We start from the raw sequence: 21,585 nt of genomic DNA, 5'->3' as shown, positions 1-21,585 counted from the left end.
TTGTATTATATGGGGCCATACTTCCTAGAAGAGAAGATGGATGTGGCAACACTAATAAGGAAGCTATGAGCTCTTACGGGAGAAAATACTGTTCTGATGAAACTGTTCTACTTCGTAAGTGCAAAACCAAACAACAACCTCCCAGTCGCTTCAGAAGTTGTAGAGAAATATAGTTGTTGGCTTTTGGTGTAAATGGCTTTTAGCTGGTGCTCTTGTAGCTTTTCTTTCTTGGCATTGATTTTGAAAGTCAAAGTAAATTCCTTCAAAACGATTATTTTCTTTTAAGAATGATAGGATGACCTCACCTTGGGATTTTGCCTTGTTCTTTGCTGGTTCAATATTGCAAGTTTTACCAAGGGTAATAAAGGTCAGCTTCCAAGATCTGTTCTTATTGCACTCATCTTGAGGATGCAGTATGAAAGACCTCAGGTCTGGTAGCGTGAAGGGCTCCCTGCTGTGTGCCAGCCTTCAGTCACAGCCTGGGTACCCTTTTTTGGCTATGTACTGCACTTGTCAGACAAGTACCAGCTAGAAAGCATCACACTGCCAAAAGATGTGATACAAAGTGATTCATGTTTAAAGAGATTAATGTTCAAAAATTTGTGTGAGGTGTAAAAAGTGCCATGGTCTAGGTGTAGAAACGGAGATCCAGATTGAAACCTACAGTCTCAGTTCCTTGCAATATATAAATTTCTATAAAATTATTTTAAATGAATCAAACTGTTGCACAAAGGTGATATTGTATATGAATTTATACAGCAATAGCTGAAATACTCTTATCTATAAACACATAACAAAATTAGGGATAACAATTAATAGAAAAATACAAGGCATCCTTGCCATTCATATTCATGTTTAGTGTAATATGTAGCCAGTCATAAGTTATTAAAAATACACAACAAAAGCCTGATGAATACAATCCCTTCTGTGCCACTCCAGAACTACTAAGAATTTTACAATCAATACCACAAAAAAAGAAGGGGGGAGAAGAAAAAAAAAGAAACCATAGATTGGTAGGAAAAGTGCTGTTTTGTTTTCTGTTACGGATCTTACTTGCAAAAAACAATTTTCTAAAGAGTGTTTGAATGACATTATTCTCTCTACGTATCTGAAAAAACTCTGAATTATTTAATCATTTTAACCCCTTGCATGTAGGCATAAAAACATCAACATGGTATGTAATCAAATTAAAGCCCCTTTTCAAGAAGACTTTCTTCTTAAGATAACCTCAGACATTTTTTTAAAGTGGCTTTATTAATGTTAGAAACATGTTATTCTGTGAGCTAGTGAATCCCTCGTACGTGTCTGTCTGCTCTCTTCTTCCCTAAGCATGTAACCTGATATAAGCCAGTTGTGTTTCAAGGTTGGAGATGCCTTTGGATTTGAATTTGAATGTTTTCCTTCCCCAGTGTGTGGTCTAACTTAATCTCTTTGCACACGGTTCCTGTCTGTAATTGTCTAGCTAGTAACAACTTTGTAAAATAAAGATAGTACAAGGCAGTAGAGAGAGAAAATCCAGGCTATCAGATGTTAGCAATATCACCATTGACTTCGTGGTGTAGGAAGCAGTAGTATTACTTGGGACCCAGATCCTCAAAAAGAAATACTGTGCTGTGAGTACTTTTCAAAACCTGTGCCAGAAGTCAACAACATAAATCCACAGAAAGCTGTGGGTATAAGTTAAATGTCTTTTGGTGTAAACTTTACTAAGCAGATGGCACTATCGTTCACCACAGCAAAATCTCAACTAGTAAAACAGACTCTTTAGCCACAATCTGTCATGCCTCTTCTTAAGCTGCCTGGCAATAATGGACGTTGCACAACTGAAGCACTGAGAGTACTTCACACTATCAAGAGAACTCCTTGAAGAGAGACAGAGTCATAAGCTACAGAAGGCTTCTAGAAGACAGGTAGTACTGTGTATTTAAAGTTATATTATGTTTATCTTGTAAGAAGACATCTAGTAAGTGACAGCAAAAATGTCAGAGCTGTATTGTTTACTCTGCTGCTCTGTGATAGCGTTAAGTGTGCAATATGCTTAGCTTTAAACTTGGGCTACTATAAATGTATTGAAAGTAATAATAGCTGTTTGCCAAATTCTGCTTCTCCCTATCAAGTACAATTTATAACAAGCTCACACGAATCCTTTACTGACTACGAGAAGTAGCCCTTCTTCATCCCTTACACTAGGACAGCATATGTAAGAATAAACCATCTGCACTTTAGAGGGACCATTTCAGCTTCATATATCTTTAGTGTCAGAAAAGTAATATCCAACAGCAGATTTTTGCTTTATTGTTTAGAGTCCAAAAAATCTTTACAGATTCCTCGAATAATATCAGGAATCATCTGCTCCAGTCCAGTGAACTCCCTGGTGAAGAAAGTGTGAGAATCTCTTGGTTCAGAAGCCATGTCTTTCAGATCATCCAGAGGTGCCCAGGCAACACCAACAGAGAAGACTGTTATTCCTGCAATGCAACAGTACAGAAAAAATAAGTAAGACCATTTTGTTTATGGCTACAAGAAAAACATCAGCTTCTACAACCATGAATTGATTTAGATCAGAAATGAGTATTTCTGCACCTGCAGGTTGTCAGACATTGATTCCTGATACTTGGTGGCAAAATCTAATAAAGAGGTGTCTCAGGAAGAATCCTAGTGGAAATAGGGGATATCCTGAGAGTTAGCATCTTGTTTTGTACTGGTATATATGAACCCAGGAGTGACATAGTAAGTCTTGAAATGCAAAAAAAAAAAAACAAATAGTGTTTAGAACAATTTTGAAAGTAAATGTGGATGCTTTGTGTACTCTTAGAGTTTTCAAGCATCAGAAGCCCAAGAGGCTTTTTGGTAAAACTGCCTATTTCGCTCATAGATGACGATGGAGAACATAAATAATGCTATTGGATGCCAGTGCTAGTTGGAACTTCACGACATGGCTCTTTGGTTTTAATCTACTGATTTCTGCTTTTTTTTTTTTTTTTTTTTTTTGGAAAGTAGACGGTGTACTTTTTTTTTAAAAAAAAAAAAACAACACATAATTGCCTTGAGTGAGTCTACTTATGGCTACATACCTAGCTTCTCCATTAGAATGGAACTTCAGTGATATGAACAAGTACTCATATTTTGCTTAATTTAAAACAGTGATACTTGATTTGCTTGCTGGAGCTGCATGAATCAACTTCTGTTGCTTTTAATCACAAAATCATTTACCTGCTTTTTGTGCAGCAGCAGCAGGTCCTCTAACATCATCGTAAGACTGACCGTCAGTCAAAATAACAAGGAAATTTTTGTTAGGCCCATCCTTTACTGGCCCAAATACGTTTCTGGTTGTGAAAGAAATGGCATCACCAGTAGCAGTGCCACCACTCATGTAGCGAATGCTCCGGATAGCGGAGAGGACCTTTTCTTTTGTGGTGTAGTCTGTGAAGCTGAACTCAGTGCGCTGATCATACGTGAACTGCACAGTGGCAATTTTGGAACCAATATCAGAGATCTCAAAAGCCTTCGCAACGTTGCTGATGAATTCAAGCACAAGGCGGAAGTTGCTGTCTCCAACACTGCTAGAGCCGTCTACCAAGAAGGCTATGTTGACAGAGTTGTAGCATGTCTTACTACACAACATTTGCTCATGTGAGCACAGCTTTTGGACAAGGGGTTTTACATATTTGGTGGTACCAAACCAGCTGGGCATGTTGTAAGAGAAGAAGCCATTATTTCGACAGACAGCCTGTTTGAAAACAAAAGTCACAAAGTGAATATCGAAACAGCAGTTCTGTGGATACCCATCATACACCTATGGGATTTTCTTCTAAAGGCAGCTTCGAATTGGAGCCTGATGGTGTTTTATGGGGGTGTCCTTTTGTTTGTTTTTGAAGAAGTTAAGGACAAACACCTGTAGATGAAGTGAATGAAAGCTCTAACTTAGTTTATCAAATAACTAAATGAAGTGTGCCTCCTTGCCTACAGAAATTTCAAATAATGTTATGTAGTTAATGAGAACTGTAACAACTGGACAGTTTAGTTGTTTTTTGAAAAGGAAGTAAGTCATGGCTACTAAGTGTCCAAAGCATTGAAAGTTCTACCTTTTTCCCTATCCACTGAAAGTTAGGTGTTTGTGTTTTCCCTTCTAACATTGTAAGCACTTTTTTTTAAAATCCATAATGCATCATAGACACAGATATGCAGTTGAATAGAAAATACAGTCTCAGGTAATTCAAAGTAAAAATTTTTTCCCATGGCTTTCATAGTATACATGTAAAATGCAGGTAATTGAGATGTTTATTCGATTTAAAATCAGCTCTCCAAGGTGGTAACTTATCTGGCTAAGATCAAAATGCAGAAAGGGAGGGCAGGCTTCGGTCACATAAGATCATGTCTTTCTGTGTCTGTAAGTATATGAGAGCTGGACCTACCTAGGATCAGAAACAAGCTGTCTTGTGCATGCAGAGGAATAGTGCTTCATTAGGTTCATGTTCTGAGCTATGAACTTTCTCCTGAAATTAGACACCTAAAGCCTCCCTATGAAAAACTACGTAATGAACTAGCACTTAGAAAGCTCTTGTGAGACTGAGACCTGTGTTTGAATTCCTATGCTAACTCATATGGAGCAAGATCCAACACTCTTCATCCAAGATTATCTTGCATGTGAAGTTGTTAGGAAGTGTTTTTCAATCTTTCCTGTCTTTGTAGCAAAAGTAACTATCTAGGATTATAGCAAAATAATCCTCCATAGAGCAGATCCTGAAAGATCCTGCCATTTTAGGACAGAAGATACCACACTCATGTTTAATTGCTTTGATGCACTTACCTATTCCTGGAATCCTCTTCCAGGAATCTTAATGTAATTACAGAGTCCAACAGCTATAATTTGGCCAAGACTCTAAACTGGGAGAAGTGTGATAGCACTTTGGTACCTTGGTGCAGCCCCATTAGCAAGAAAGTAAACCAGCAGAAGCATATAACTTAACAAGAAAGAAACTAAAAGGCTTACCCAAAATTTGCAGTCCTGATATTTTGATAGTCTCAATAGTTTTGAGAGAATATATTTTATGAAACTTGTAAAAATTAGTTCTTTAGGACGCTAGCATGAAGTAAATTCTTTAGAATCATACCCATGCATGAAAAAGGAATAATGATATTCTCTTACTTTGTCAACAAAACCAATGTCTTGTACCATTCCTAGCTCCTCTGCTGTAGGTTTTGCTACAGATACAATGAATACGTTGACTCCAAATTCTCTGGCCACTATACCAGCTTCTTCTATATCATCTGAGGGCCAGCCGTCTAGAAACACTACAATGATTTTGGGTATTCCTTTGCGTGCTCCATTTTCCAAAGAGAAGAATTTCTGAGCGGTGTGTTTCAAAGCTTTCCCTAGTTTTGAATAGCAAAACAAACAAACAAAAAAAAAACACAAAGAAACAATACAATTACATTTTCATACCAGATTCCTATGTGAAATTGTCCTGGATTTTAGTTATGACTACAGAATGAACCCAGTGTAGCAGTGAAATAGTGTCCCAGGGTATTTCAGCACTCATGAAACTTGAGCAACCTATATCATATTAAAAAACTGATAAAGCTGAGGGGGGAAAAAAAAAAACACACTGAAGTGTTTTTCCCCCACAGGTCTTGTTTTAGACTAGGAAGCAGATATATGAGCGTCTGCCAAATGATTTGGAAGGAAGAGGTAGAGAAGCTACTTAAATTTAGCTTGTGAAATTCAACATATCTGGAGAGCTCAGTTTCCGTATTTGGCAAACATCCCTTCGCAACCACTTACTCTTTATTCACAGATAATTCTAAGTCCTAAATTAGCCATATAAGAAGAAATAAATGTTAAGACTTTTAGATATGAATTTGTCTCAAATATCACTTATCAGTGAAAAATTGATTACTCTTTAAGCACAGGAAATGATATAAAGCATACAATAAGTAACCCTGACTTCTGAAAATGAAATAAAAAATCTGGCAATGTTCTAGTGGAAAAATGTTGAACGTCAGATAAACGTGGTATTTAAAACACTTTCTTACCTAACAGAGTAATAAGTACTTCAGTATGTGTGTATACATACATACATATATGTCTTTACTTATATAAAGACAGAATTTCTATTTTCAGTGACGTATGAACTCACCTGTATTAGAATTGCCTCCTCTGAACCCTAATTCCTTTATGGCAAACAAAACTTCTTTTGCAGCAGTGAAGTTTTTCAGATAGAATTCAATTTTTGGATGTTCACTGTGGAAAAACAAAACATTAATAAACCACGTGGTTGACTTTTCATATCATTGTGGCATTAGCAAGCTAAATTAGCATTTGAATCATTTTGTTCTTGCTCGAGTATACTTATCTCTCCATTTTAATTACTAAAATGGAAGTATGCTCCTCACAATCCTTAGCATGAGGAATCATGTACCTGGGTGGATAAATTAAGGACAGGATGATTCTTAAGCTTATTAACCAGCTGAAAATACTAGTTTAAAATATATCCAGAATTAAATTTGTAACGTGTTAGAAGTTAAACTAAATGCATTGGTATAATTGAAAATTACACAAGTATCACAAAGGCAGATGATGAAATTGTCATGTCTTCTCCCATGAACATATCAGCATAGCACAGAGAAACCAGTGCTGCAAGCTGGAGTTTGTTTTCTCTTGCTATTCATTTGCCATTATTGAGCAAACACTGTTCTGCAAAATACACAGGGATACATTACTTGGTTTCTCTTATCGCTCAGTTATATTTTGTGTACATCTGTTATTACCTGGCTTGTACGACTCCAATATGAGGCCCTTCTGTTCCAATTCCCAACATCACTGCTACTTTTCCAACAAAGTTTTTCTGCAGATTAAATCTACGTTGGCCAATGTTGTAACTTCCATCAACGAGAAATGCAATATCAGCTTTACAGTCTGCAAGCATCCAAAATAATTAGACTAGCTTAGCACAAAGTAAACGTTACAATTTTGCTTTTCAGAAGCTAAACCTATAGGTTCCTACCTTTGTTCCCAGCCTTTTTGTCAAGGGGCTTCTTAGGTCTTTTGCCTTCAATGAAGGAAACAGCATGGATCATTTAAGAACAGTAAGACGAAATCGAAGGAGCTTAGTCTAAGAATTACATTGCAATCTATCCTCAGTAAAAATTGGCATGGGACTGCATCATCCTTCAATCAGTGTAATAATTAAAATTTCACTGCTATTGCTTTGCTCCTTAGAGAATATTCTTTTTCAAATGAAGCTGTTTAACCTTCCTTTCTTGCACCTGCCTAGCTGAATATCAAAACATGTACAGGAAGACATACAGAAATTGCTGTAGCTCAGCATCTCAAGTGCTGCCACTTCTCTTTCTCAGTTAGCAATCTGCTGTTCAATTTTAATGTTTTGGAAGCAAGCTTGGACTTAAACAATGAAGCAAATGTTCTTTTTGCAAACAAGATCCAAGTCCGATATGTATATACCAAAAGCATCCATAAAAACTGATCTAGCCATTTACTGGCAGCATGTTCTGCAGAGAAATCTAAACAACATCTACATTTCCGATAAGTTCTGACAACCCTTAGCTGTTATGTAGTTCTGTAAGAAGAAATGCATAATGTCTTCTCTGGTACTTCATTCAAATGAATATCCAATGAGCTCACAAACTCTTTTCCTTCTGTTACATTATCGACTAGTTTTCCAAATTTAAGTGTTTCTTCATTTACATGAACACTACTAAAACGAGAATCAATCTCACTGATTACAAATGAGTCTTCCTTTTGCTGATGCAAAACATGTCAAAGCAGATATTGTACATATGTTTTCTTTAAAAACAAGTTCTATGAAACAAGACATGTTGGAGAGAACTTGTACCTGTAGAAGGACGTGCTGTTGATACTGATCGTCCCACTACTTCAAGTGCAACATTCTTGGTAGCTGCCAAAATATTGGAAGAATTAATTTATATCATAGAATCATTATATCAGTATTTCAGTGTATTTAGATGAAGTTATGAGTGCTTGAAGAATGCTGGATTTGCAATAGGCTTTCTAGACTATTTCCAATAATCTTTATGTATAATCTAGGTAGACTAGTCTGCCTGGAACAGTACTATTTTAAGAAAATTGTGGAAAAGTGAAGATAAAATGAGTTAGAAGTAAACTTTGATTACGTTTTGTATACTAGTCACATTTGTTTCTATATACAGGTGCATTGAGGAAGTTTCCTAGAGCTACATTAATATTTGAAATGCAGTTGGCAAAATAGTAAGTTTTTAGACACCTACGAGTCACTGAGAAAGATGAAGCCCATCTAGTAAGCACTTGAGACTGGATCCCGTTGGCATTTACAGCAGGGTAGCTTTCCTGTCCTGGGAGAGTCTGTACCTTTACAGGTCCTCCTGCGTTGGTGATCACCCCTCTGAGACACAGAAAAAGTTGTGATGAATCAGACGTATGAATCACAAGAAAATGCAATACAATTATGCCATCATTAGTATATTGGACACTAGCTTCCTGAAAATGATGCCATATAGGCAGAAGGTTGCATTCAGGCAAAAATAAACGGTAAGATACTGAAAAGGTTAAGAGAAAATATTCCACAGAGCAGAGCATCACTCAGATATTTTATTAGGAAATTCTAAAATTCTAATTGCTCAGACTGAAGCAGAAAAATGGTAAGAGCTACAGGAAAATGTATTTGAGTTCATTATGATTTGTGAATATTTGTTGCCAAACCAAAATTTGTTATGCTTGACTGCAAAGTAACCAAAACTAGGAAAACAAGAAAAATGCTGCTTGTAGTAGTAATTTGTATGTAGGATATTGTGTTAAGCAACCACACAGGCTGCAGTCAGAAATGGCAGGCATTGCTGACAGCAACCATCCGAATATTGATAAAAGTAGGAACAAATGTGTAGTATCTTCTTCTCATTCACCTGGAGCAAAAATTAAAGTGTGAAAACTGAAATAAATAGAATGCAGGTTAATAACTCGATCCATATAAGATTCCTGATTGGTTTCTATCTAGACTCACAGATGATATATCAACAACAGATGCTGTTCAGCTCTGTGATTTTCACAATTGCAGCTTCAGAATTTGGAATACTTCAGAAATAGTTAACAGATCATAGCTATTTCCGTTTGTTTAAGCATACCACTTAAATACAGATTTAATGGGTTATTAGAAAAATACCAAGAAGCTTACTGATTAAAAGTATCTTATAAAGTCATATTCAGTATTATAAGACTATTGTACTCCTTAATGCCATACTAGAAGCCAGTTCAGAAATGCAGAAGTGACAAGAAAACTTGTAGAAAAATCTGTGGAGGAAGTTTTCCAAAAACAAGAGATTTGAGGCTAAAATCTTCTTAGAGAAGGCTGTTAGCATTTTACTCTTGTTGAGTTTCACCTCATGACTGAATGAGCAGGTTTGGTGATTTGGTGATTGCCTGCCAGATCTGCCTGTCACGCGGGACAAGCGAAGATACAGCTAATTGGAAAATCATGCTTACGTGCTGAGCCTGTTAGCACTGTCAGGACATAGAGGATTATGTCAATACCCAACGGGACATTGGATTTACACGTTTAGGAAACTTCAGGGTTAAAAGCTGCCCAGAGAGAGAACTTCCATTGTTTGTTTTCACAGGCAGAGGGGTTGTTGTGATAGTCACAGGCCTCAGAACTCCTTTTTAGATTTCTTTTTATATGCTGCAAGAATGGATATTATTTTTTTTTTTTTAGGGGCCAAAGTTCAATGTTGAGCTTCTCTAAATGGAAGGAAAAGCTTAATGGTCCGTGGTACTTGGGCAGGTACAGTAGCATGGGAAACAAACAACCTTTTCAAGATTATTGAAACACAGCAATGTGCGCCTCTGTGTTTATTTTTCCTATCTGTTTGGCTTCCTGCTTGAAGAGAGTCCCAGCCTCATCTGATTTAAAACACCATGAAAGTAGAATAATCAAGGCTGGAGTTTAGAAAATCTTGCACAGTTATGGTAATTTGAGCTCTGGGCATCTCTGGCAGTTTCCACATGAATCTCCTTGTGGACTACTTAAAATGCATTCCTGATTCACTGACATGATTTGCATTTCTAAATGGAACTACGGTTATATTTGTGTGTATTTAATTCTTGTACCTTTAAAGATTATGGCAGTTTCAAAATACAGAGATACTTTATCTAAGAATACTCTACAGTGTATAGACAAAGAAGCTTTAGTAAAGTTGCCCTGAATGCCAGTTTAAAATCAGATTATTATGTTGGCAAATTTAAATAGCAGCTCACGTTTATCCTCACAGAGAGTGAAGAGAAATAGATATGAATATATGTTCATTATCAATAGATAATGAACAGAGATGTGCTACTCTAAGGAAAAGCCCCAACCCCAAGGCCAGCAGTGCTGCCAGTAGACTGCTGAAAGAAATACATACTGAGCAGACTTGGTCTTACAGTCCAGAAGCACAATGTTGCAGAGTATGTTTTTTGGTAATAATTACATGTATCAAATATGACTACCGGTGTCCAGTCTGCTCTTCCCCCCCCCCCCCCCCCCCCAAAAGGGAGAAAAGAGAAAGAGCAAGGTCTGCCGTGCTACCTGAGAGCAGAATTTTGACCTGAAGTCCCCATTACCATTGCTGAGTGATTCCTACAGGATGCCTGGATGAAAACAGTTATCATCAGGGGGCTAAAAACAGACAAACCAGCCAAATTCTCACTTTCCTTTCTATTACCAGTAGATGCATCCACCTCTTTCCACATCATTCACCTTTCTCCATGGCTCAAGAAGCATCCTCCCCTTCTCCAAACAGCAGTCTCCTGCTGCCTGCCTGCCACCAGTTCAGTGCTTTGGAGCTGTTCTGGGTTTCATGCCAGCCTTCTGGCCCTCTAGGTTCTGCTTTTCTGTCTCTGCTGCACTCCTGTTGCTTTTGGCAAGAAACAGGGCACAGCAGCAGAAGCAGCCAATGTATCAGAGTTTCCCAGGGGGCCTGCTGCTGCTGCTCAGAAGCCCGGCCCCTCTGGCTGACAAGGTTTTTGTCAATAGCCTTATAGCAAACACTGAGGCAGCTCAGTGGCCAGTCTTTGTGGTTAGATTGTCGCCAACTCAGTAACACCACGATTTGCTTTTGTTCACTTGAATTCTGAGAACCTGATGTTTAATTGCAAGTGTTCCCACCCTGTGACTAGTTATGAAGGTTCTAAAAAAATTTGCACGCCTATTTAGCATCTAATGACTGCAACATAGGGTTAGGTCTCCATTTAGTGGAATTGGCACTAGAACAAAACTGCACAAGCTGAGAACCTAGTCCTTAATTTGCCCTTCTGATTATTAATCCAATTAATCACTCAGTGGTAGATTTAACTCAGTTCTTTATGCCTACATAGCATCAGCCTGGTAGGAGGTTCTCCATTCTTCCCCTGGCAAATAAAACTTCTATTCTTCTTCCCAGACAAAGAAAAATATTAAACAAATATTCTGTTTCCTGAGAGTAATTGCACATAAAATAAGGACAGAAAAAGATAAAAAGCCAAATATAACAAACCAAAGCAGGGAGAAAGCTTATTCATCTGGAGTAATAACTGAATTCTGCTCAATTCTTTAAAATGCACTATGTAGTGTTATTGCTGCAAGAAAAAAAATCGCATCACAGTAATTGAACTACTCAGAGGAATAAGCATTATTTGGTGTATGCACAAGTATAGGAATCAGGTTTCAATTAGGACCCAACACATACAAACTGGAGTGTGTGTGGAAGGAGGAACTGACACCTGCTCACACAATCATTTTTCTGTTTAAAAAAAAAATAATAAAAAAAAAATCACTGCTTTCAGGAATGATGCTTCTGGAAACAGAGGATGGTGGGGTGAGTGTGCTTTGTGTAAGACAGCAGCAGTTATGGTAGTGACACGGGCCCTCAACAGTGCTCAAGGTGTGTGTGTATATATATACACACACATATAGGGCTGTGCTGCACTCACCATGCATAATGTAGGGCACGCAGTTTTAAATAAGATGGAGTTGTTTCAGTAACTTGGAAGAAAATTCTGAAATTCTTAAGAGTACATATCTAGTTATACCATGATCGCAGGAGTTGGTAATACCTATTAGCAATGTGTTCTTGGAGTTGCTTTGGCACCAAGGTGAAATGGAGTTTAGCCATTGCAACACAGAGCTGGAAGGAAGAAGTAGTTTGTCTGTTTCAGTTGGCTTCTGTAGCCTGTACTGAAATTAGCTAAGAACTAAACAGCTATGCCCTCTCTTCCATCCAGCAATCTCTTTTCCTCACTCACTATGACCACTATTCATGGCTTCTAATGACCACTATTCATGGCTTCTAATAGTTCCAGCAAAACCAAGAAAATGCTGTCACATAGTGAATTTTGGTCTGAACACTGGGCTGACAGGACTAATAGCAGCTAACTTAAAGCTGCTCTTCAAAAAGAAAAAAAAAAAAATAGACCACACAAATCTAAATAGACACTGCACAGAAACAGTTAACTATCTTTCAAACCAACTCTTAAGTTTTAAAAACAAACTTTCCCCTCTTCTTTCCCTGCCCCCCCAATACCTCCCAAGTTCTTTCTAGCTACCCCATAGTACCTTAAGCCTTAGTCTCCTTTACAGCATTTGAGAAATTTACCACCAAAACCATTGTTATGTTTAGTTTACTTAGGAGTTTAAATTAAAAAATACTGATTTTCTTTTTAAGTTGTTTAAACAAGCTTTTTATTTTGTCCTTTATCTTCTAGTCAGTTATTTTGGTGTAAAATTAGTTTTTAAAATTCAGAAATACCCTGATAGCAGAGTTTAGCATTGTAACTTCATTTTGAAAGAGTTTCTTCCTGTTGCTTGGGAGTAAGAAGAGAATATAACTATGCTCAAATTTGTTTTAAATGCTTTGTTCCATGGAACAGTTTCAGCCTTTCTGCATGGGTAACAGTAGTCTTATCTGGAATGCACAAATAGAATAAGACTTTTTTTAAACTGTAGTTTATGCATAAGTTAATATAAATGTACCTAGAAACTAAGTAAGACTAGTTTAAAGAATCACTAGTTTGGAGATGTTTGAGGAGATTCAGGATAACTTATGTTGTAATGCACAAATGCCAACTAAATCCCATTCATGAGATTCATAGAATGAATCTTTTTTTTTTTTTTTTTTTTTAAAAAAAAAAAGTCTCTAATGTATTGAGGTATCATACTTAGTACATTTACTTTGGTTTCAATAGAGCCTCTTGACACAAATAGTTTGGATTGTGTGTATGACTAAGTCTTAATTTTAAATACAGTTGTAATATTTAATTACAGAAATCTAAGAAGTTTGGAAAAATGTACAGGATTATCTAGTTTGTACTTTCAGTTCAAATTAGGATGACAGTTTTCTAGCTCTTATAGACAGATGGATATCTTCTTAGAAACTACACTGTTCAGTCCAATTCATTGAATACACCAGGCCATTTCCTCTGTCCTTATTGCTAGACTTTTTCCTCAAGTCTAACCTAAATTTCTGTTGCTAGTGTCAGTCCGCTCCAGAGTTAGAACATGCAGTTCTGGATCATTCTATGAGGAGTTCTAAATGAGCAAGTACGTCTTTTACAGCCAGTTAACAAATGAAGCTAAGAATTCCCCTTAATAGCCAAAAAGTTTTTTCAAAGTATTAACGTCAGTCTGACAGGAATCATTCTACCTTCCACAGGCATCTGAGATAGATCACATCATCTCCAGCTGCTTTTAGCTAGTGTTCCATTATTTAAAATTGATTCAAAAAAGGATTTACCTTTCAAATAAGTAATTCTTCATTTTATAAAAAGTCAGATAACCTCAGTAAGATTTCTGCCAGCCTGTTTTCTTTCACCTGGAGAATTACTACTATTCTACTGACATCTATTTAGCATGGGTTATCTGGATACATTTCCTAGCCTTCAGTTTTCCGTTTGATATGGGAATGAGTTCAGATAGCTATTGGTCTAATTAAGATGATCTAATTATGAGTCATCAAGTTTGATGCCCATCAAGGAAGTGTCAGAAAACAAATTCTCTGACAAAAGATATAACTCTGATTACAATTAATAAACTTTACAGATTACATTGACCCAAATCATGGATAGGGGTGTTTGCATGGGAGCTTAAACTGACTTCAACACTTCCAGGAAAGATCTCATAAATTAAAGTAAAAAAAAAAAATGCAAGTGTGCTTTTATTCTCCCATTAATTACTGTTTACACTGCATCCTTGTATGGCTACCAGCAACATTTGAGTTGTCTCACAGTGCAAGCCTATTTGCTACTTTGCCATGTTATTAGTTTCGTTGTTTTCAGGAACATTTCAGCACAACTCGGGTAACTTGCAAGCCACCCAGCCATTCTGTTCTGCTGTGCTCTATCCTAATGGCATTCCCATTACATTAGCATGGTTTCAGAAGTCCAGAGAAGTCTTTATTATGATGTCATCAAAAGGTTCAAATTCAGAAGTGCAGCAAGACTGTATAAACTTGCTTAACACAGGGATTAACAGTCGACCATCTGCCTTACCTGTGTATGGCAGCTCCGCAGACACTGGAAAGGGAGGCATAGACTCCATCCCCAAAGACGTAGAATTGCCACAGAGGACAGTTTGCTGGGCAAAGGACTTCTTCTGTCTCCTTTTTAAGGTCAAGTCCTCTTGTAAAGCATGTGATAGCAGTGGAAACTACAGGGGAAAAAAAAAAGAAGAAAAACTTGTGACCTGAAAATCTTTTATTTAAATAAAACAACCACCTTCTCTACTGTACCCAATCTAAATGTTTGGGTTTGGAATTAGGTACAGCATCTCATCTTGTGCTCCAGTATGTCTGTAAGGATCTCTGGCACTTCGAAATCTGCAGCTATGGCAAGGAGGAACACGCTTTGTGAGAGAGGCAGGGTGGAAAAGCTTTTAAAAAAGAGCAAACAGCATTGAACATTAAAATAACATCTAGGAAAATATTACAGTGGAAAAGAATGGCAGTGGTTCACAACATGTGCAGGTTTACCACAGACAAAGGCTAGGGGAAGACCATAGAGGTGGAACACAAGAGTGGGTGGCACTTGCTGAGACAGAAACTGAATGCCTCAGATGTCCCCACAGTGCTCTCCAGCTGTGGGGCATCTGGGACTCGTTTGGGAAGTTCAGTCCAGGGATGTTCACGAAGCAGGCTGACACAGCATCTATCTCCTTAGCTTCTGCAACAAATCCTGCTGAAGTCAGTGTTTAAAAATAAAAACAAACAAAAAAACAGAGTGCCCATTTCCCAGCTCCAGTAATATGAGTAGCATTAAAGCATTCACATCAGTTCATTGCAACAGATATCAGCATGATCCTTGTGCCAAGAGCAGTCAGATTCACCCACAGAGATGGAATTTATTTGTGCTATGCACATGCATTTCTCACAAAGAACTCTGTCTTTTTTCTTTAGAGTTGCCCTCCAGAGAGTCATCTCTGAGCTGTTACTGTACTTGCATGTGCACGTGCCTACATACACAGATTTACACCAGTGTACAATTCTGCCTGGCAAATCAAAACTTTTCCTTTTGCAAACTTAGAGATCATTATCTTGGATGCTTACTACCACTGCACAGCACAGCCAGTCTGGTAGCACAGCAGGTTAGAGCTTTAGCTTTGATCAACATTAATTCAGCATCATAAGTTCAACCCATAACTGACTGGGTATTTATTCTGAAATTCCTAAGAGTAAATGTTGTCATCGCTGAGCACTAGCAGGTGCAAGAACCTTTTCTATATGCACTCAGAAAATTACTTTTTCCACAATATTAAGAGGAGAGCTGACAGTCTGGCTAATGAATCCATGCATACACCACAACAAGTGTATGATTATGGGGATTAGTGATTGGTCTCTTGCCTGCTTCCCTGCCCACTTTTTTGACTCTTAGCCTAGGGTGTTTACTGACCCTAACATAAGCTGCTGTTATTTGAAAGAATGATTTTGGAGCATATGCTGTTCCTAATCAGCAGATGGAAGAGAGCATGCTGCCTTGGTGCCTCCTGCTAATCCCACTGACTTTAGAGCTGAAAAGCAGAACATTTACAGCTGGAGGTGCACAGTGAAGTGTCTGTTCACACTTGCTGCACAGATCTAAGGATATTTAGAGAACATACATGTAGTTTTGCATTTAAATATAGCTAATCCTCATTAGTGCTATACTGCATTTACAGTAAGCTATCTAATCATATCTTCCTGAAAAATCTTTACTTCTGTCAGCACATACAAGTTAGTTAAGTGCACTAGATGTACCTACGTAGTCCAGATGAAGAAAAGAGAAAGCGGGGAATACTTCTACTTTTTCCCTGCCTTCAAAATAAGGAAAGCTGTCTAGTAGCAAGAATCACTGTAAAGTGATTTAGTTCTGATTCTCAGGTACCCTAAAAATAAGTTTTACTCACATCCTCTCCATACTTAGTCTTATACATTTGCAGTAAAACAAAAGCCTGAAAAACAAGCAGAATAACCATGCTTATACGTAAAAGCTCATTATTCTCATTGTTAAAAGCGCTGTTATAGGTGTTATGCTGAAAGTCAATTTACTTTGCATTTGAGTGCCCTAATCACTTCAGGGAACTCCTACAAGTTTGTTAGCTGATTACTGGGCAGCAATCAAAACATCCACCAAGTGGCAGCTAGTGAGACCAAACAGCAGCTAGAAGGCTGGACATCCATGGAGAAATTCTTGCAAGGAGCAGTAACAGTAATCTGTTCTCATAGTACCACCTGTGCCGTGTACCCTGGAACATTTTCCTAGCTTCCAGAAGTGCAAGACACCACAGGAAATCCGTAATACCTGCCATTTCTAGTTAGTTAGCCTGAGTGAATTCCTTGTCAGGCTGTGCATACAATCAGATGTGTAATTAACACACTCCTTATCGCTTGGGGATCCACATTTCTCTCACTAGCAGGCACTTGCTAAATACAGTCATGTGTCAGACTAACATCGTATGTTTTTGATAGCACTGAGGATGGGGAGGGGATGTGAGGGGTGGAATCTGGCTGTTTTCCCTAGCCATGAAAGCACAGATGCTCACTATAGCCCAGCCACAGGATTTTTATGTACTAAAAACTTACAATCCTCATCTGCACTATGAAAGGGGGGGCTCCAGAGCAAAAAGCAAGTTCCTGCTGTGTGAACAGCTGACATACGGTAGGTAGGGGCTTTAACAGGTCATACCTCAGCTAGATCAGCAAATGGGGGTGGGGTGCGTCAGCTTGTAACATGCACTGAAGGACTCATGCTGTTAGTTAAAAAGCTGCAGTTTCATTTTGTTTTGCTATGTAGATCCAGTTTCCTATAAGCTATTATTCCAAGATGAACATTAGGAATGTCAGAAGCAGAGTAAAAATTAGATGTACTGGGTAACAAAGTTAAAACAAATGGTACCAACTGTGCAGTGGATTTTGCTCTCTGTAAGTCCCATAAAACCACAAGCAATCCAGTGTGAACTTGAGAGTATATTAATCATACTGCATATTGAATCATATAGAATAATTCTTTGCCAGATTACATATTAATTCTCCCAAATTTCATGTGATAGTACTATTAAAATGTTAGAGAGTGGTTGTTTTTGTTAACATATCCAAATATCAAGGGTATTTCATCCTTGCAGGACCAGCCAAATAGCCATCTATAAAATTTAAGTTGCAGTTACTTCATAATCACTGTAATTTAAGAACACAAGAACTGTAGCACTTGAAATACTTCTCTAGATACTTATCTAACTCAGTAATCAATACCATTAAAAAGTTAAAAATCTAAATCCATGCATTTTTAGAAGAAGGAATGATAAGCTTGCAATTTACAGGAAAGGAGTCGGTCCTAGACTCCTACCCAGTCTGGACTGTGATGGAAAGTAGAGACCTCTGAACGCAAGCCTAAGATTAGTCCTTCAGAACTGTAACAAAGTGACCATAATCCCACTCTGTCCAGACACACACTCTTTAAGCCTCACAGAAACACACCACATTAGGGTACACTGTAAAAACAAAGTACAAAGAAAAGAGACTGCATTTCTTCCTGATTTAAGCCATATTTAAAGGTAAGGATGAATGTCTTCCTTCACTGTTGACCTAAAAAAGAAAAAAAAAAGTGAAGACTCACTTCTGTCCTGAAACTTCTATCCAACAACCATGCTTTCAGTCATCCCATCAGTTCCCATCTTTTTGTTGCTACATCCCACATACTGATTTGCTCTGAATAACTGTTTCTCATGCCCACCTATAATGAGTTTTCACTTCATTTTTGACAACAGTCACTATCTTACGACACTAGAAAAATAAAAACTATAAACAAAATCTGAGCTTTTCTAACCTTGATATTCTCATGCATTGCTTTGGAAAAGCAAAATTTATGTAAGAAAGCATATATATTTCTGTGTACATTAAATAAAGGGCAGGGATTCCTAGAGCAAAACAGCTTTATGGGTCATAAAACGCAGTTTACTTTTTTCTTAAGTACAATTCTTGTAGTACTTAGTTTCATTTATTTCAAAGCAAGAAAATTTTGAGTCATTTGTTTTTACCTTGAGGCTTCAGACATATATAGTTTTATGCAAGGAATATTCTTACAAGTATTATCTATACCAGAATAAATCCATATTGGTAGATAGAGACCTACTTATATTTTGGAAAGCACATTCATAGATTACACACTAATTCATGTAACGTTAAGTACATATCCTGACATGAACAAGAGCAGAGGAATTTCTAAGGAAGCATCAGGGCTATGTTACTTAATTCAGCCTGAGATTTGCACTTTCTGATCAACTTCTGTTCGCTTACTGTCTGTCATATACCCGTATGGTCAGCCTTGGCTATGGCAACCAGAGTTGTTGAACTTAGGTATTTCAGGGGGAGCACAAGGAAAGATAAGACCTCCCTGAGCAGTTAGGAGCCTGAATACAGTAGATATCCAAGGAAACTATTGCTCTTTTCGTTACTTCAGAATTTAAGCTTTTTTTTTTTTTTTTTTTTTTTAAAAAAAAAGTTTCTGCAAGCCTCTAGCTCAATAACCGAATTGTGCTGAACTTGGGCTCAGGGTAACAGTGAGAGGCAGTATCTTACATTACCTGCTCACACTGTATGTGCTGCTACTTCTAGTAATAACACAAAAGCAGAGTTACATTTGCCAACATTCCCTTAACATAAGTTAGCCCCAGATACCTTCCGCTTACGGAGGCTCCTCCAGCCCTGGCAGCAGGTATTATTAGAAGCCCTTTCCAGGTGTTTCCTGACAGGCCGTTGACACTAGACGTGCAATGCGCCTGTAAAGTAAGACAAGGAGTTGAGGGAGCAACAGGTTTTCCATTATCGTGCATTTCTGTCTATTTCTGGTGGGCTGAGTCCCGGCCGTGCTGCGGCACACGGGAGGGCACGGGGCGATGTTGCAGCCGTTTGGATGAAGCCCCCCCGAGCAGCCGGTGCTGCCCCCCCCCGCCCCCGCGCGGTGCCGGCCGGCACAGGCACTCACCTCACCTCGCCTCACCTCACCGCGGCTCCGGTCCTCGGTGGCGCTCCTCGAGCCGCCTCCTACGGCCCCCGGGGTGGCTCCGGCTCCGGCTCCGGGCCGCCCGCCTCACAGCCGCTCCCGCAGCGCGCCCGGCCGCCTGAAAGCCCCGCGCCGGCACCGCGGCCAGAGGAAGGTGCTGCCGGGCGGGCCCGGCTCCGGCACACACACGCACACACACACACACGCACTCGCTCGCGCACCCCTCGCCATCGCCCCCCCGGCCCCTTCGCCTGGCTCCGTGCCTCGCCGGAGCAGCCCGGGAGGGGAGGAAGAGGAGGAGGAGAGGCAGGCGGCACACTCACCCGAGCCGTCGCTCCCGCGCACGGGGCCGCACAGCAGGAAGGCGCCTGCGAACAGACAGACAGACAGATGGACGGACGGCGGATCGGGTCGGGTCGGAGCACGGCTCTGCGCCTGCCCCGCCACCCGCGGTACGCACCGAGGAGAAGGGCGGCGAGCGGCATGGTGACGGGATGGGACGGGACGGGAGGTGAAAGGAGAGGAGAGGAGAGGAGCCCGCACCGACACCGCCAGAGCCGCCCCGCACCGGCTTTAAACCCCGACCCGGGCGCACGGGCACCGGGGCGGGACGGGGCGGCCGGGCTGGGCTGGGCTGGGAGGGCTGGGCAGGGCAGGGCAGGGCCGGGTGGGTGCCGCCGTGCCGCCCCCGCCGCCTCCTGCCTCAGGCCGGGCACCCCTGGGCAGGTGGGAGGCTGAGGCAGTGCCCCAGCTGCCAGCGTCGTGGTGGGTCTGCAGGTTTAGCTTGGATTGAAATGTGTTTGTTTCCCTTAAAAACGGCCACACAATAAATAAAAAAGATGCTTCAGAGCCTGCTTCAGCTGAGTTCAGGGCATGTGTGGGTGTAAGCAGGCCCAGGCACAGCCCACCTGGGGCCGCGCATCGTGCAGTGTCCGTGCGTGTGCTGCAGAGCAGGTACGTGAGAGTTGTCCTGCATGTGCGTGGGAAGTGTGACCGGGGAAGTTACTTGTAAAACAAAAATGAAAATCGCAGTTTACTTCAAATGAAGTGCAGAAGCTGTAAGAACCCAATCTCCCTCCCCACCTCCCCCAGCTTTGATGTCCCAGGAACACATTTTTGTTCTGCCCACGCAGAATAAAGGTGGCGATGCTTCACTTAGGACATGCTCTTCCCCTATGGGAGTATCAAGTTCAAAACCATTCAAGGCACTTGGTGCAGGTGTCAGGAACTTCTGCTGGCGTTTCTCTGCTTCTCTGGCTCCCGGGAGCTTGTCAAGGAACTTGTAGCCGGCTGTCTCCTCAAGATGCTCACCAGAGGGGGTTGATCACCTCTAGTCTTCGGTGGTGAATTAAAGAGTTGCCAGTGGCTGCTAAAACACTGTCCTCAGGCACGAGAGCCCACCTCTCCCTGAGGTGCTTGCTACTGGCCCAGCTGCACTTGGTGCAGCTCCGCAATGGTTCACCCTTTCTGCTGCTGGCCTTGGTTCACATTTTGCAGGTTTCTCAGAGGTGTGGTAGCTAAGAGAGGAGGAGAGTTTTGTTACTTTTTTTTTTTTTTTTAAGAAAATATTCTGGGAAGCCACTGTCTTATAGACGATGCCTTCTGTATGGTTAGCACTGACAGCAAGTCTTCCCTGTTCCCTTGAAACCAGTGGTGGCAAATTGATGACCGCCCTGCTCTCTTTCCAGTGCCTTCTGTCCCTCGGCCCCCTTCCTCCTCTCAGCTCGGGGAGGGAAGGGGGCTTGAATCCTCCCTGCCTGGACTTCATGAAGCCAGCAGAAAACCGGAGCTCGAGCCGGGCCCTGGGGGGTCAGCGGGCATTAGCTTCTCTTGGACTGCCATGTCTTGTCTGGGGCAAGAGTGTGGGGGGACTGTGCTCACATAGGTTAATCTTTCACCACAGTTTCATGATCTGGTGAGATTTCCCTGGAGTCCTCTGGAGGCTGAGGGGAAAGCAGGAGAAATGGAGAGGCATCCCATTTATTCCGGGAAATACGGGAAATGCCTGCACTGAGAGACACTGGCTGTCCTTCCCGTACGGCACCACAGAAACCCCTCTGTCCTTTGTGTAAAGAAATGCTTTGTGCAAAGAT

General features: G+C 40.2%; 1 protein-coding gene across 2 annotated transcripts; it reads right to left on the bottom strand.

Moving 5' to 3' along the window:
• Positions 1-734: 734 nt before the first annotated feature.
• Positions 735-20,133, bottom strand: COCH (cochlin). Of its 2 annotated transcripts, XM_027458563.3 has the most exons (11): positions 19,953-20,132; positions 19,816-19,860; positions 14,513-14,669; positions 8,269-8,402; positions 7,857-7,919; positions 7,008-7,052; positions 6,772-6,919; positions 6,141-6,244; positions 5,150-5,376; positions 3,214-3,730; positions 735-2,468 (listed from the first exon to the last, which is right to left on the bottom strand). In XM_027458563.3, the coding sequence occupies exons 1-11, from the start codon at positions 19,975-19,977 to the stop codon at positions 2,293-2,295; spliced, it is 1,641 nt and encodes a 546-aa protein (XP_027314364.1). In that variant the 5' UTR covers positions 19,978-20,132; the 3' UTR covers positions 735-2,292. The 2 variants fall into 2 exon arrangements, with proteins under 2 accessions (XP_027314364.1, XP_027314365.1); XM_027458564.3 differs by lacking the exon at positions 7,008-7,052 and having other exon boundaries at positions 19,953-20,133.
• Positions 20,134-21,585: the final 1,452 nt, after the last annotated feature.

Source organism: Anas platyrhynchos, chromosome 5 (assembly GCF_047663525.1).
Source record: "Anas platyrhynchos isolate ZD024472 breed Pekin duck chromosome 5, IASCAAS_PekinDuck_T2T, whole genome shotgun sequence".
NCBI classification, from domain to species: domain Eukaryota; kingdom Metazoa; phylum Chordata; class Aves; order Anseriformes; family Anatidae; genus Anas; species Anas platyrhynchos.
The sequence above is the reverse complement of the archived record's forward strand: the minus strand, read 5'-3'. Positions and strand labels throughout refer to the sequence as shown.

Bases quoted from the DNA above. Each gene is read 5' to 3' on its own strand.
- COCH (XM_027458563.3), bottom strand. From the start codon at position 19,977: ATGCCGCTCGCCGCCCTTCTCCTCG. The intron at 8,403-14,512 runs GTAAGGCAGATG...TCTGTGTCTCAG, and splicing joins TGCGGAGCTGCCATACACAG to AGGGGTGATCACCAACGCAG. The intron at 3,731-5,149 runs GTAAGAGAATAT...GTTTTCAAACAG, and splicing joins ACATTGGTTTTGTTGACAAA to GCTGTCTGTCGAAATAATGG.